We start from the raw sequence: 14,185 nt of genomic DNA, 5'->3' as shown, positions 1-14,185 counted from the left end.
ACAACTTGGTCTGAATGATGGCAATTCATTCAGGTTCTATCATTCCATATAAAGCTTTGTTTGGGTGAAAATACCCAGAGTAGGTCTGTTACCGATATTTCAGCTGTACCAAAAGAAAGCTGATATGCTCACTTAAGTAACAAAGAAAACTTGTGTTAAATGCTGATGATGACATAATCATCCCAATTTCATCAGTTGACAAAGGACCAGCTGATCAGAGAAACAATGGAGGTGTTGTAGTGAATGTGAATGAACATGGAAGTTACAAAGTAGGAACAAGAATAGGACAGATAAAGGGGTACATGAGTAGGACACAGATCATAGTTACAGAAGGTGTGAATTTGAATGTTGTTGATGTTTGTAATGTTGAGTGTAGTTTGAGTGAATATGATGTCTGTGAGTGGTGGTTAAGAGTTTTTCTATTGTTTTGTAACAGTGGCAGTTGTAAGACCGGGAGGTGTAAATGTCATAGGAATAAAGTACTAAGTAATTTCAAGTACCTTAGTTAACATCCATAACTTGTAGTAATAAGTAGAACAGACATTATTGATATTTTGTGAATATTTATGATTTTTCATAAATTTACTGTGAAAGTACTATTGTTTGTTGGGTACCAATTTTGTGGTTTTCATGGGTAGTCCTGACCACGAAAAATTTGGTTCCCAACGAAAAGGAGATTTCCATTGGTGTGTTTACTGTATCTTAAAATCACGAATTCGCAAACTTGTGTTTCTTCTCTTATCCATTAAAATTAGTATTCATGATTTAAAGTACCATCACAGTATATTTTTTTGTGTTTGTTAATCAAATCAATTTCACAGATTTCTGCTCTGTACTTGATATATTTTGATACTTAAAATGTCTAGATGTATGTACAAGTTGTAACCAATTTCATGAGTAAGGTTGTACTAGTTGGAACATGTAAAGAAAAAATTGTACAGATTACAACTTGCATTTTCGTGTACATTGAATTTATACACAACACATACATATTTACACGGCTAAAAGTATCCACTACATTATTAGACCCAAACTTACCAAACTTCAATGTATTAGATATGTAACCATAATCAGTCAACAAGACTAAGTTTGCAGCATTGGTTTTGTATTTTGTTTGAACTTTGTTTTATCACTTTTCTATAGTCTTATTCTAAACTTATAAAAAAAACTTACCAGTAATTGAATTTTTAACTAGTACCCTCCGCACCCACGATACCTTAACAAATTAGTGTGCATTTAACACACGCTGGACAAATGCTTATAGCGTGTGTTTAAACCCATGATAGACGAACGATGAAAAATAATAATAAGGAAAAACAAAAAATAGAACTAATGAAAATACAATAACTAATAATAGCAAAATATATATACAAAAAAAAAACCCCAAAAAAAAACATTTAAATAAAAGAAATAATGAATGTACAAAATTTAATGAACACTTTTATCGTGCGTTTCAATTAATGCTTGTATGTGTTTTTAAACAACGCTCCTAGCATGTGTTTACACAAATACTTCTATCATGCCTGTAAACAAACTCGGACGATATGTAAACACATGATAAACAATGCACGAAGGCTATAATGCAAAAATGAATGTTCGAAGGAGTGTAATATTATGATAAATATTATTTAGTATGTTCAACCAAATGGTCAGTCTAATTAAAATTAGCCCCTCAAATTTTCATTGCGAATAGAAATTTTTTTTTAAAAAGCAAGGTCTAATTTTAATTAAACTTTCAAATGGTCTGCCAATATATGGTGTGTTACTTTATCCGTTAAAAGTTAAAATATTGATGATCTTTAGATTTACTTATAAATGCTTAATTAATGAACATTTTTTTTCACAAATTATATCCCCCACCCCAAATTTTTTTGTTCTATTTTAGTCTGCCTTTAATTCTATTTACGACTCCCCCCCACCCATACTTGAAATCCTGGATCCACCCATGATAATGTTCTCATTATTTTGAAGATTGGGTATATAGCAATTGATATTGGTTTTGGACCTCAAAACTTTAAGCATGACTGTTTGGTCTGTAGGGCTTGATTTTAAAAGATAATGAGATACAAAAATATTTACACCAATATTGTAACGAACAAATACCCTGTATAATGAAGATATTTAAATTTATTTGTCTAAAGAGCATCCACTACTATACTATCATGGTGTACTTATTTGAAAGGGCCTTAACATAACAAGAAGGTTAGAATTTAAAAAGAAAAGTTGGCTATTGTTGGAATACTGTATTGTCTAGTTAACTATCTATAGGTGTTTGATAAATCTTGACATGGTTGGATGAACCAGTCAGTTTAAATAGATTTCTATTGGGATAATAGAAAACAATTTCCACATACTTCATGAGTTGTGAATTACACCATGTTGATAAGTTTTCTGTGTATTTGGATTTAAAAAGTTATGCATGTTTTAATAATTAACTGAATTGTAATGGGATGCTGTGGTTCTGAACTGCTAATACAAGGATGAACAAGAAACTACTGGTAAGCTGGATCCTAAAGTGCAGTATAAAAATACCCTTAAATAATTCAGCCAAATTCTTTTACATAACAAAGAATACACCCACTTATAGAGTAGATGGTATATTTGAATCTTGCCATTTGTTATTCTATCCGTCTGTTCAAATTTTGTTGCATTTATCTTGACTCCTAATTGATCAATGAATTTGATATGTGGCTTGATATATATGTGGCATACATTGTAAGCAATTTTTTTATTGCTGTGTGATATCAGTTTCCTGTAGGAGTTGGGGTATACTTGACACAAAGGCAGCTGCTGCTACAGCTACAGATAGTGCTACAGCTCATGAAAAAGTGCAGTCCTAAAGTCTGTTGAAGCACACAGGGATTGCATTTCAGAATTTTTTACACTAGCTGAATTTAGCAAATACTGAAAATTTTCACGCTCGCCAAATTTAAGTTTTATGAGTTATTTCTAGACTTTACCTATATGACTGATAGAATTCAACTTGCATTTAGCAAGTATTTTCCCTCTATTTTGATCACTGGTATGTATAGTCTGTTCTGAAATGGCAAACATTACAAGTTACTTTTGAATCTGTTGGTTATGATCTATATTTAATAGACAAAAATGATCAGCATTTCATAATCAATTTCATGGAAATTATACATGGTATTTAATTTTAAAATTCACTTCATTATGTTTAGTTTCATAATTGCAAAATTAACAGCTCAAGCAGAAAAAAAATCAACTGCAGTCTTATCAAATAGGGCCATTGTCATTTTATCATATGCATTGCTGTTATGTGATGGAAAATTGTGCTTACATACCACAGAAGAAGGGGGTACTGTTTACACTATTGAAGATTAATTTGAATGTGATACTTCTTCAGCTCTTCCAAATTCTTTCTAAATATTTTCTTTTATCATATATGTAGATTAAAATATACATTTTTTGTGTATAGATTATAAGATATTGTTTAAGTTCTATATCGTTTAATCTTTATCACATACCCTATATCACATCCCTTGATCTCTATTGCATATCACACCCCTAAACCTATATTACATTATCACACTACTTCACGGACCAAACTTGAAGTATTGTTTAAATGTATGATATAATGAACATCAACAATTAACTGTAGTCACATTTGGTATCAGCCCTCGACCTGTATCACCCCGAGGGCTGGTGGCCCTAGGGGTGATTTAGGAGTCTTGGGTTGATACCAAATGTTATACAGATTTTTACATGTAATATTCAGTATATATGTATGCTCCAATGGAGAGGGTTTACTGTTTTACCCTAAGTCTATCCAATTGTTTGTCACATTTATGGCCAGTGATTTTTTAAGTATAAACAGACATAACTTAATTGTCAGTGAAGATAATATTAGCAACTTTTTTTATTCCTCTTTGTCTCAGTTGAGACATAAGGGTGCACTTTACACTTGCATTAAGGCGCACTGTTTCGCACACCAAGTTACACCGGTCAAATTTTGTAAAACTTATAATTAAAAGTTGAAATTTATTGGATATATTGTTTAAATGTAGTTAAGCATTTATACATAGACAGATGTAATATATGTAATGGTAAACAGGTGTAATTTATAGGAAGAATGGTATCCGGACCATTTCAGTCTCCTGCTGTATTAGGTTCTCTCCTCAGCATCAGATGGCTGATTTTCAAAATACCTTATTTCGCACGAACTTTTGGAACTAAAATTGTGAGAGAATGAATCAAAAAAGGTCTTATTATTTTTACCCTTTTTCCAACTACTCCATGCATGCATTTTTTTCAGTATGTTACCATGGCTACTGGATTTTATAACAATAATCACTAAATTACTTATAAATGACTTGAACCTCCACACACCAAGGATTTAAAAAATATGCACTTTTTCATGACAAAACACTTGATATGTCGGTGTGGACTGCCTCAAAACAGCTTTATTTCAACAAAATGAGACCAAATATTCAGAAATTACCCAACTGTATAATACTACCTAAATCTGCAATAGTTTCTCTCCACTTATGTATGTCTTTTGCTCGCTTATGTGCCTCTCTACATGTGAGCCCTCCACTTTTCAGCTCTGCCACAACTGACAAAAGATTTTGCAGATTTTTGGTAGACATTCATGGTAGGAGCTTTCAAATTTTTTCAAGTCTCTTTGTAGTGTTCTCCAGGATTTGGCTCTATATAAAAGCACATATTTTACATTGCTGTTGAATAGCTTGATCTTTGTTGTGGAAAAATATGTCTGACTTTCAGATTGGATGCAAGATAAAAAAAGAAGTTAGTACCTTCCAAGTCTGTCTAAGATATCCTTTTGAGCAGTGTTGTCTGTGCTGATTAAGCTTCCTAGTTATGTATACTCATCAACATAATCAATTGTTGTTTTTCCAATGTTGACTTGGATTCCTGAGTCCACGTCCTGTTCATTGATGTTTCTTAGAGTAAGGATTTGATCTATACATCTGAATCCTGCATGATTTTCTCTTAGTTTCTTGTCGATTTCTTTTTCAATTATAAAAAGGTCTTTTCAGAAGACTGCTGGGTGTTGACAACAGGGTGATACCTGGCCGGTTATTGCAGAGTTGAAGATTTCCTTTCGTAGGTAGTTTAACAATCAAACCTTTTGTCCAGTCTTCTGGTATGGTGTCATAATTCTATATAGCTTGAAGAGACTATGACATTAGCAAACTTTTCAAATATACAGCAAACAAAGTTTGGGCAGATATATAACAATCACCCTGTATATCTGTCTCTGTTTTCATGTCTGTCCAAATTTTATTCAGTACGACTCCCATTTACCTGCTCAAGGGATTTTTCAAAGATCTGTACATTGTAAGTGAATAATTTATATGTATGCTGATCAAAAGTATTCAAAATACAGAAGAGGATGTGTACTTTAAAATCATATTTGTAATTTACTTGTATGAATATTTTTTACTTGTGTGAGTAATTTGCCTCCATGCTGCCAGTTAGCAGAAAAGGTCAAAATGTGGATTTTAAGTAGTATTAATTTAAGTGAATATTGTGCATTTTTCTATGAACATAGTACCATTAGCTTAATGATTTTCCAAGCTTCGCAATAGTAAGCAACTTTAAGATGTCATTTGTCCTGGGATTTCACAGTGAAACTTTAAAAAATACTTTTTTAGTATGTAAAATAATGGAAATTTCAGAAGTGTTAGTGAGTCCTCAAATTTACTTTTCTAAAGTGGATGGTCCTGGACTTCTGCAAGTTTTAAATCAGAGGTCCACTTTAGGAAAACCAAAAGTCCATATTAAAGTGTCAATTAAAGAGTTAAAAGTCTAGAACCCTAGCTTTCAAATGAAATTTTAAAGGTACAAGGTCAGAAATTTAGGGTCCTGGACCGTGTATCATCACTTTTTTGTACCCTTGCATCTTATTAAAGTTTTTATATTTTAAATGTTATAAGTGCAATTCCTCCTTAACCACTCAAGAGATTTTGATGAAATTGTTTGGGGAGGTTTGGCATTGATTTTGCCATGCATGCAAAATTTAATTAAATGTATTGTGGAAGGACTCCGTAGTTAAGTAACTTAGCTTAAGGGTTTTAACCTCCAGACTCCAGAGGGGGGGTCATCAAATATAAGGTTTTTTATTTCATTTGACTTATTTAAATGTGGTGATTCATATTGAGAGATTGTATTTCTAGTTAATACTAACCTTTAATACATTATAACTATCTCTTATAAAGGAGAAATTATATGATGCATCAAATCCTGACTAGAACAAAGACGAAATTATATTAATTAGTTATCGATTGTTCTACCTTAAAATACTTAGCTGGTACCAGCTTATTGATTTTTTTCCATTTGTCTAGATATTTATACATCTTCAAACTTTTCTGTAAGAGGGAGGGTCTGATTAAGAGTTGAAGAAAGAAGAAACATCTACTTTCTGTAAATTAAGGAGCAGTAGGTTATTCTTTAGAACATTTTCCATTGACTATAAATATTGATTAGAAGTGAATTTACATTTGCTATGAAGGTTTAATTACCTGAATATAGATTAAAGTACAACACTGTTTTGCTGTACCTGTGTATAATATAGTTGAAGGGCCAGCTTCAGCCTGCCCTGTGGTGTGAGGGTTTTTCTGGTCATTCATTGAGGACCCATGGGTGGCCTATCATTCCAGTTGTTGACTCTTTGACATATTCACTATATCCATTCTTGTTATATTGAAGTCAGAATCATAACTTGTTTTACCATGAAGCACATAACATACTGAGTTATTGTTGATAAGTGTAAATTTTTCTTTATCAATTAAAACGAATCCTGATTTTAAGCAAACATACCTCCGAAAACATCCTTGATAGGGTGTGAAAGTACTTTTATTCCTGGATACCAATTTTTGTGGTTAAGGGAAAAATGTTAGTTCATAGATTCTTGAATTGGTTGATTTGACAACTCCATCTTACTAATATATTAAAAATTTCCTATTCGTTAGGAACCAATTTTCATGGTTTACTAAATTTTCGAAAAAAAAAGCATGAAAATTGGTACACCATGAACAATAATACCTCAACAGCATTGTTGTAATATACAAGAAATTTAATATAAATGCATATAATGGAAATTTTCAGACCTGATTTCTCAGCTTCAATTTGATTGGGAATACTTAGATATTAAATGTATTGCTTTTGATGATGACTTGTTCCACAACTCCCTTTTCCAGGTTTGTAGCTTATCTACTTCCTGCTTACTGCACTATTTAGTAATTATTTCGGTGATGCATATTTGAAATTTCCACAGTCTTGACAACTGACTTTCCAGTTCACAGGCCCGAAATACATTTTTCAGAAATTTTTATATCGTGATTATTGGCCTGTAGTAGTTAATTTTACAGGCCCACCTCCATTTTGACAAGCCTTTGGCCTTGGACTACTGCTTAACCATGAAGACTGTTTCTTAACAGTTTTCTCATCTTCTATTGCAGGGAATGCTTATATATATTTGGTTCATTGCTTTTGCGTGATAACTTATTCCATACCTGTTAACCTTTCATTTCATTGATATGATACCACTGAATAAGGGTTTTGCTGTAATTTTCAAGTACATGCAGTCTTTGAATTAATTGAATCATTATCTGCATAGGAGACTGTATTGTCTTTTGCATAATTATACATAATTATACAAAGTAGATTTATTAGCAAATCTAAAGATGTCGTAGAGAAAAATATTAAACATTACAGGGCCCAGAATAGATCCCTGAGGAACACCTTTTATCAAATTCTAAAAGCACTTGACATTTTGTCCAAGTTTAAAGCATTTTTTTTTCTGTCACTCAAATAACTTGTCAAGAGTCTGTGAGAGCTGTCTTTGGCTCCATAATGCTGGAGATTCAACATCAACAAGTCATAGGGGAGACAATCAAAAGCTTTATATAGATCCATGAGAATAGCCCTCACATACTTGTTACTATCGAATGCCTCTTTCCAGTCTTCTACCACTCTCAACAAAGTAGATTGACAGCCAAAGTCTGCCCTGAGAGCTGCTATGAGAAAGGACTAAAAATTTTATCAAAATGTTCCAATTAGCGTGTTTAAATAATTTTGAAACTGTAGACTAAATGCTAACAGGTGTAGAACTGTTTTTCTTATGCATTAGGCATATCTTGGCGGTCTTTAGGTTATCTGGAAAAACAGAAGATGACAAATACATATTTATAAGTTTGGTTAAAGTTTAAACAATTGCAGATGATGCATATTTGAGTAAAAATGATGATATATTATCTACAGCTTTTGTTAATGCTTATACTCTTTATCTGCCTTGAAACAAAATCTTCATCCACATTTTGAAAACATAAATCATTTATTTCTTTATTTTTCATGATTTCATCAATTTTAACTGTGTTTGAATATTCAATGTTAATAATAACACTTGGATCACCAATATCTCTAGCTACATGATTATTAAAATTTTCAGGGACCTTTTTTGATCAGTGATTAAATTATCATTTTCTAACAAAATAGTGTCTTTCTATACATTACAGCCTTTGTGAGACAAAAATGGGTTGACAGTGGGCCGGAGGTCTTTGACTTTGGTTGGTCCCCTAATAAAATACTAATTCATGGATTTTCATTTAACCTTTGTTACATAATTTCTCTGTTCTGGATAATCTACCCTGTTTTCTGATGTTCTACATTCATATAAAGTATTTGATTATTTCTGATACATCTCTCTTTAAAAGGAGCCAGTTAATCTGTTACTTCAGTAAATTTACAACTAAAATTATGATAAGCATCATTTTACATTTTCACATCAAAATCTGTAATTGCAATATCATTTGTTAAATTATTACTGTTGAAATCTCAAAAGCTTCTGCATATCTTTGTTTTTTGTTTCATGTTGAATAATGCTACAGTTTACTTGAAATGCGATGTAGTTGTGGAAATTACTTAGACCAGAGCTGAAATTCACAGTTTTCTTGTTTAGTTTTGGTTTATTTGTGAGAATCACATCCATTAGGCTTGAGTAGGGGTTATAATTCTTAGCACTATGTGATGTACAACATCTTGTCAGTCTTTCACTAAAATTTGAAATATTTTTCTATTATCAACTACAGTTTTATATTATGATATGGTACCATACAATACATGTATACATTGTAGAGTTGGCTTAAAAGATTAAGATTTCACCTAGCTGATAATGTGTTAAAAATGATGGTTTTTGAAATTGAAGTACTAAGAAAAAATTGATTTTTATAATAAAATCTTTCATTGTTATTGTCTTTTCAGAGCTCTGATGGAGGAATAGACTTGTCGTTAAATTCCAAACCTGTATCATTGTCTGAAGAGACATGTTTTTTTAAAGATGGCAGAAGAAGGATTGGTATGAATAACATAAATGAAACTTTTAAGTAACATTACTTATATTTTAAACAGTAGTTAGTGAGGATTGAAGGATCTTTGCATGGGAACATAAGAGTCGAGACAATTTTGTTCTCATGACCTAGCCATCATCCAAGGGTTCCAACATGTTTTCTAATGACTAAGTTGTTCATGTTTTCCTTGACATGATGTCCAGGAAAACTGAAACAACTTAGGAATTAGAAAACACCTATGCCTATCGAGGAAAGCACGCAAGATAAAGTAGTACCTGTGAAAAATCATAGAAATTTTATCCACCTGGAGGATATGCAATATTGAATTGTTTTCATCTCTCATTTTCATTGAATAGATATATGGCATTTACAGAAAATCTCATCTGGTCCTGCACTTTTGAATATTATGTAGAAGAAAAGCTTATTTCAACATGCTGCTAGGTGAATTGTACATTTTTTTTACTTATTGATAGCAATTCATCATGTTAAATAAACTTACTTGAATTTCTGTTGTGTCACAAAAATAATCAATCAAATGATATATAATTTTGAGTGCATTTCCTCATGGTTAGGAATTGAAGTGAAAAAAAAATAATTGGCTTCTTGCAATCAAGGAATCAGGGAAGCTGATTAAGCATAGTTCCATTTCTGTATATGTAAGTTTATAATGGATATATGTTGCTGGTTTTAGTGCAGTGTACTTGAAAAGTCTTTAATAATAGTAGCAGTTGCTTAGTTGATTGTAAGCACAGACCGTGCAGGCAAATGCCATATTTTCCATTAAATACCAACAATTATCACATTTATTCATGTTTTGATATTCATAAATTGTGATTTGAAATGTCAGTCAAGCTTGCACATTTGCAAATCACTGTGGTCTCTAATGCAGAATGTTAGATGATGTATTTCCAACAATAAAATTCTGACATTTTACTGTAGCAGCATTGAGTGAGATGGTTATATTATAGCCAAAAAAAAAAAAAAAACAAGGAGTATAAAGATATAGGTAGCAGAATCACTGTCCACATTAAATTGTTCATATTATGTTACCAACTCAGAATTTGTCATGGTTTGCATCAGTATAACTTGTAAATTATCAATATTCCTTCAACTTAAGAAAAACAGCATGACATGACTGTCTGCTGTTATTGCTTGATTGCCTCAATACATATCTTTATTTACTCCAAATCCCTTTTATTTCCAAGAGATTACAGAAAGTGATTGGTATAAATGAAAATTTATATTATAAACAGATATTATTGTGATTGAGAGTGACATTTACTACTTGAAATGATACATCTGAGAATTATAAGCAGACGTATGTAGGAGTTAATAAATGATCTCATATATTTCAAACACAGCAGAAACACTACTATATAACAAACTAGCTTTAAATTTTCATTACTTTTTACTTAACCATTTGTGGATAAATGTCAATGCTTTTAACATAGGACCTTTGGCTCTTGATATGTAACTCTTTATTTCTGAACAACTTGTGCTAAAATGTTTTTATTTATTTTTATTAATATTGCAAGCAAGAGTTTAGTCTTTATGGACTAAATTAAGCGAACCACCTCGTCTGTCTGTTTGTCTACCCACATACCGGTATCTGTCTTTATGGACTTAATTAAGTGAACCACCTTGTCTGTCTGTTTGTTTACCCACATACCGGTATCTTGTAAGCACAACTTCTAGTTAGGTCACTTCATGTCTAAATTAACATGATTTATATTTATGAATAAAAGAGGGGAATGTTCTCTTTTTGAGCTTGCTAGCAATAATTCTTGTATATTAAGAAGTCCTCTATTTTATCAATTGGTCTAACCATATAAATGTTCTAATAGATTAAAATATTCCTTGAATTAATTAATAAATTGATGAATTTGAAACTTTGTGCATGTTGTTGATAGAGGATAATTTTTAAAATCACCTTGTCCGTTGTGGGGTCATCTGAATTTCTTCGAAATTTTCTTAATTTCCAATATATGGATCAATTGCAAACTTGGCATGTGTCTTCATACAGATGTGGTATATATGTTGTTAGCAATTTTGGGTGTTGTCTGATATCAATTACTTGTTTCACTAGACTTAGATGCCATTTTTCAGCATATGAATCTTCTTCACAAATATCTGTGTTTCCAATGGATTAGTTTTAAATTTTCTATGTTGCTTCATTAAGTTGGGACTTACATTGTAAGCACTTTTGGGTGCTGTCTGAATATAACTTCCTGACAAATAGGGGTATACCTAGCACGATGTGTGCGACTTCATGTTATTTAGTGTTCTGTTCATTGGATTTACAAAAGATTGATGGCATATATTTGTAAACACACTTTTTAAAAGGGAGTTGAAAATAGATATCCAAATTGTTAAACATTGACTTTTATAATAAAAAAATTTCCTTAGACTCAAAAAATGGTTTTCTTTGAGATAAGGTTTGTTGCCCTTAGTAACAGACTGCTAAATGGTATAAAATCTGCATATATCTGTAATAAGTTAGTTGTTTAAAAATAGATGTGTAAAAATTCTGTTACAATTTAGGTAATAGCATAAAATTCTGACGTCTCTAAGAAGTTGTGTAAAGGTAAACAAACAACTGATTTAGCTCTCTACAGTCTGGTTAGTTATATTTCTGGTTACCAGGAAACATCAGTGTAATGTGCAGAAGTTTAATTAAAACTATTGATTTTTACTCAATTAACTTAGTTGTACAGATAATCCATGATTTTTATCTCAGATTTTTATTTAAAATGAAGTTAGGCATCACAAAACCCAATTTTTTTTTCTTAGGATTTTCATGAAGTTTTTTTTTGGTCAGGTGAAAATATTTAATGCATTCTGCTGCATTTATTTTAAAAAATTGGCAGGTGAAAATATTTAATGCATTTTGCTGCACTCTATATTCTCAATAACTTTTCAGAAAATTATATTAAATAACTTGTAATCCACACCTTAAATTAATGATAGATTATTTTCTATGCTCCCAAATATCCATATTTTAAAAATTTTATAAAAAAAAGTTGCATATGATTCATCTTTTTTCATTTTTAAAACACTAGGGAAAAAATTAATTGCAAATTGTGTGCATTAGTGCATTATTCATTCAACAGGAAATCAATTTTATGTGCCTTATGGTCTATAGTATGAGAATTTAAAGCAAAATAGGCTCTTACGCTAGAAAACTGGTCCAAGGTTTGATTCGTGGTTGGTAATTTTTGAGTTTTTGAAGTGCATAATTTTCAACTGTTCAAGAAGATTGTTTTTGTTAGCTTAGATTAATATGTATTCATTGTTCTCTCATTGACAATATGAAGTTGTAATTAGCAGCTGTATAATTTTTAGGCACTTTGCTTTTTGAAAATTATGTCCCTAAATTTATTATCATGTCTGTCTGTCTTTCTGTCTGTCTATAAATGCAACTCTTCAAAATCTTCTGCACCCAATTTCATGAAACTCTGTAGGTAGTTAGGATTAAATATGTACCGTAGTTGTTTACACCAAGTTGAATTTTATGGGTGTTATGCCCCTAGGAACTTCAAAATTTTATGAAGTATACCTCTGAAGCCAATTAGAATAGAGGCAGCTTGTCATATGAAACTACTGAACTGCATTTTTTGGAAACTTGGAATTGGTCGCACAGTATTCATGAATGAAATAGTGTGTCATTGTTGTTCATTGAAGCTCAATTTTTATTATTATCTCAAGAGATTTTTCAATACCATCTTTACATTTTGTTGAACTTGGGGAGATGCATATTATTAAGCCTTACCTTTTTTTTTCAGAAGGCACCAAAGGCAATGTAGGCTATTTGAAGAAAAGCCTTGAGACGTGTTACATTTTTGTACATCAATTAGCACTGTTCTGTTTCAAATTAATATAGAGAGATTTTTATTAATTTAGAGACAGTTTTTTTTAGATAAAAACAAATACATTTTGTAGTTTACAGATTTTATGTGACATTGAATTGCAAAGTTTGGTTTATAGTTAAATATTTCTGAATGTTGTATCGAGATATTATCTTCACACTATGATGAAGTATGAAAACTATCTTTATGCAAACCTTTTTTCAGATTTTATACTTGTGTTTGAAGAGCAGTTGGAATCAAAGAGTGGTAATAGTGAACTGGTCAAGATTGGGAAATGGCGGCAGAAGCTCATGAAAAATTTGCACAAAATTGGGTTAGAAATTGAAGAGGTATTAATTAAGATTAGAAATTATAAATTTATTTGTTTCTTCTTTTAGGATGAAAGTTTAGATTTAATGGCAGTAAATAACAACTGAACTATAGTGACTACTGAGTTATTGCTGTATAATTTTTCATCATGAACTTGTTGAATGGTATGGTACGGTTACAACTCTTTGTTAGGTTGATTTTTTTTTTTCATAAATGCGAACACAAAAAAAAATTCTTCTGCTAAAATATGGATTTAATTATAAATGCGATATTTGCCAGTGTTGGGATATGTCTGAAAAAAAAAAAAACAAAACAAAACAAAAAAAATAGTAAAATAGTATTTAATCCATTTATTGGAAAAACTTGTATGCGTACCAATTATCGACTATTATCAAAATTGTAGGTTGAAACAGAACTTGATGTTAGATTATTGTAAAATCCTGGTTTAATTGTCTTTAACCGTTATATGAACTGTATAAGTAGAGGATACTGTGAAAATTGTGGGATGAATTAATATGTTATTATAGACATGATTGAAGTCCATTAACCTCCATGTGCCAACAATATTTGTTATTTGTTTAAAATGTCTATTGTACTATTGTAATTGAATGTCAGTATCAGCTAAAAAAGATAATCAAATTTCAGCTGGAAGAGTTATGGATGGATTGATTTTTATCA

General features: G+C 31.2%; 1 protein-coding gene across 11 annotated transcripts in view; it reads left to right on the top strand.

Annotated features, from left to right (window-relative positions):
• Positions 1 to 14,185, top strand: part of LOC148601158 (anoctamin-7-like) — a 69,980-nt gene that overhangs the window by 16,127 nt on the left and 39,668 nt on the right. For 10 of the 11 annotated variants that reach the window (XM_088556911.1, XM_088556910.1, XM_088556912.1 and 7 more), the window contains 2 exons: positions 9,247 to 9,340; positions 13,403 to 13,527. In XM_088556911.1, the coding sequence (XP_088413037.1) occupies positions 9,247 to 9,340; positions 13,403 to 13,527 (219 nt within the window). Of the gene's footprint in view, positions 1 to 2,343; positions 2,499 to 9,246; positions 9,341 to 13,402; positions 13,528 to 14,185 lie in introns of those variants that run through there. The other variant, XM_088556918.1, reaches the window with a different exon arrangement.

This window comes from Perna viridis, chromosome 12, assembly GCF_037379345.1.
Source record: "Perna viridis isolate PV_CMFRI_1.1 ecotype Kerala chromosome 12, ASM3737934v1, whole genome shotgun sequence".
NCBI lineage: Eukaryota > Metazoa > Mollusca > Bivalvia > Mytilida > Mytilidae > Perna > Perna viridis.
This window is presented reverse-complemented; position numbering and strand designations above follow the sequence as displayed.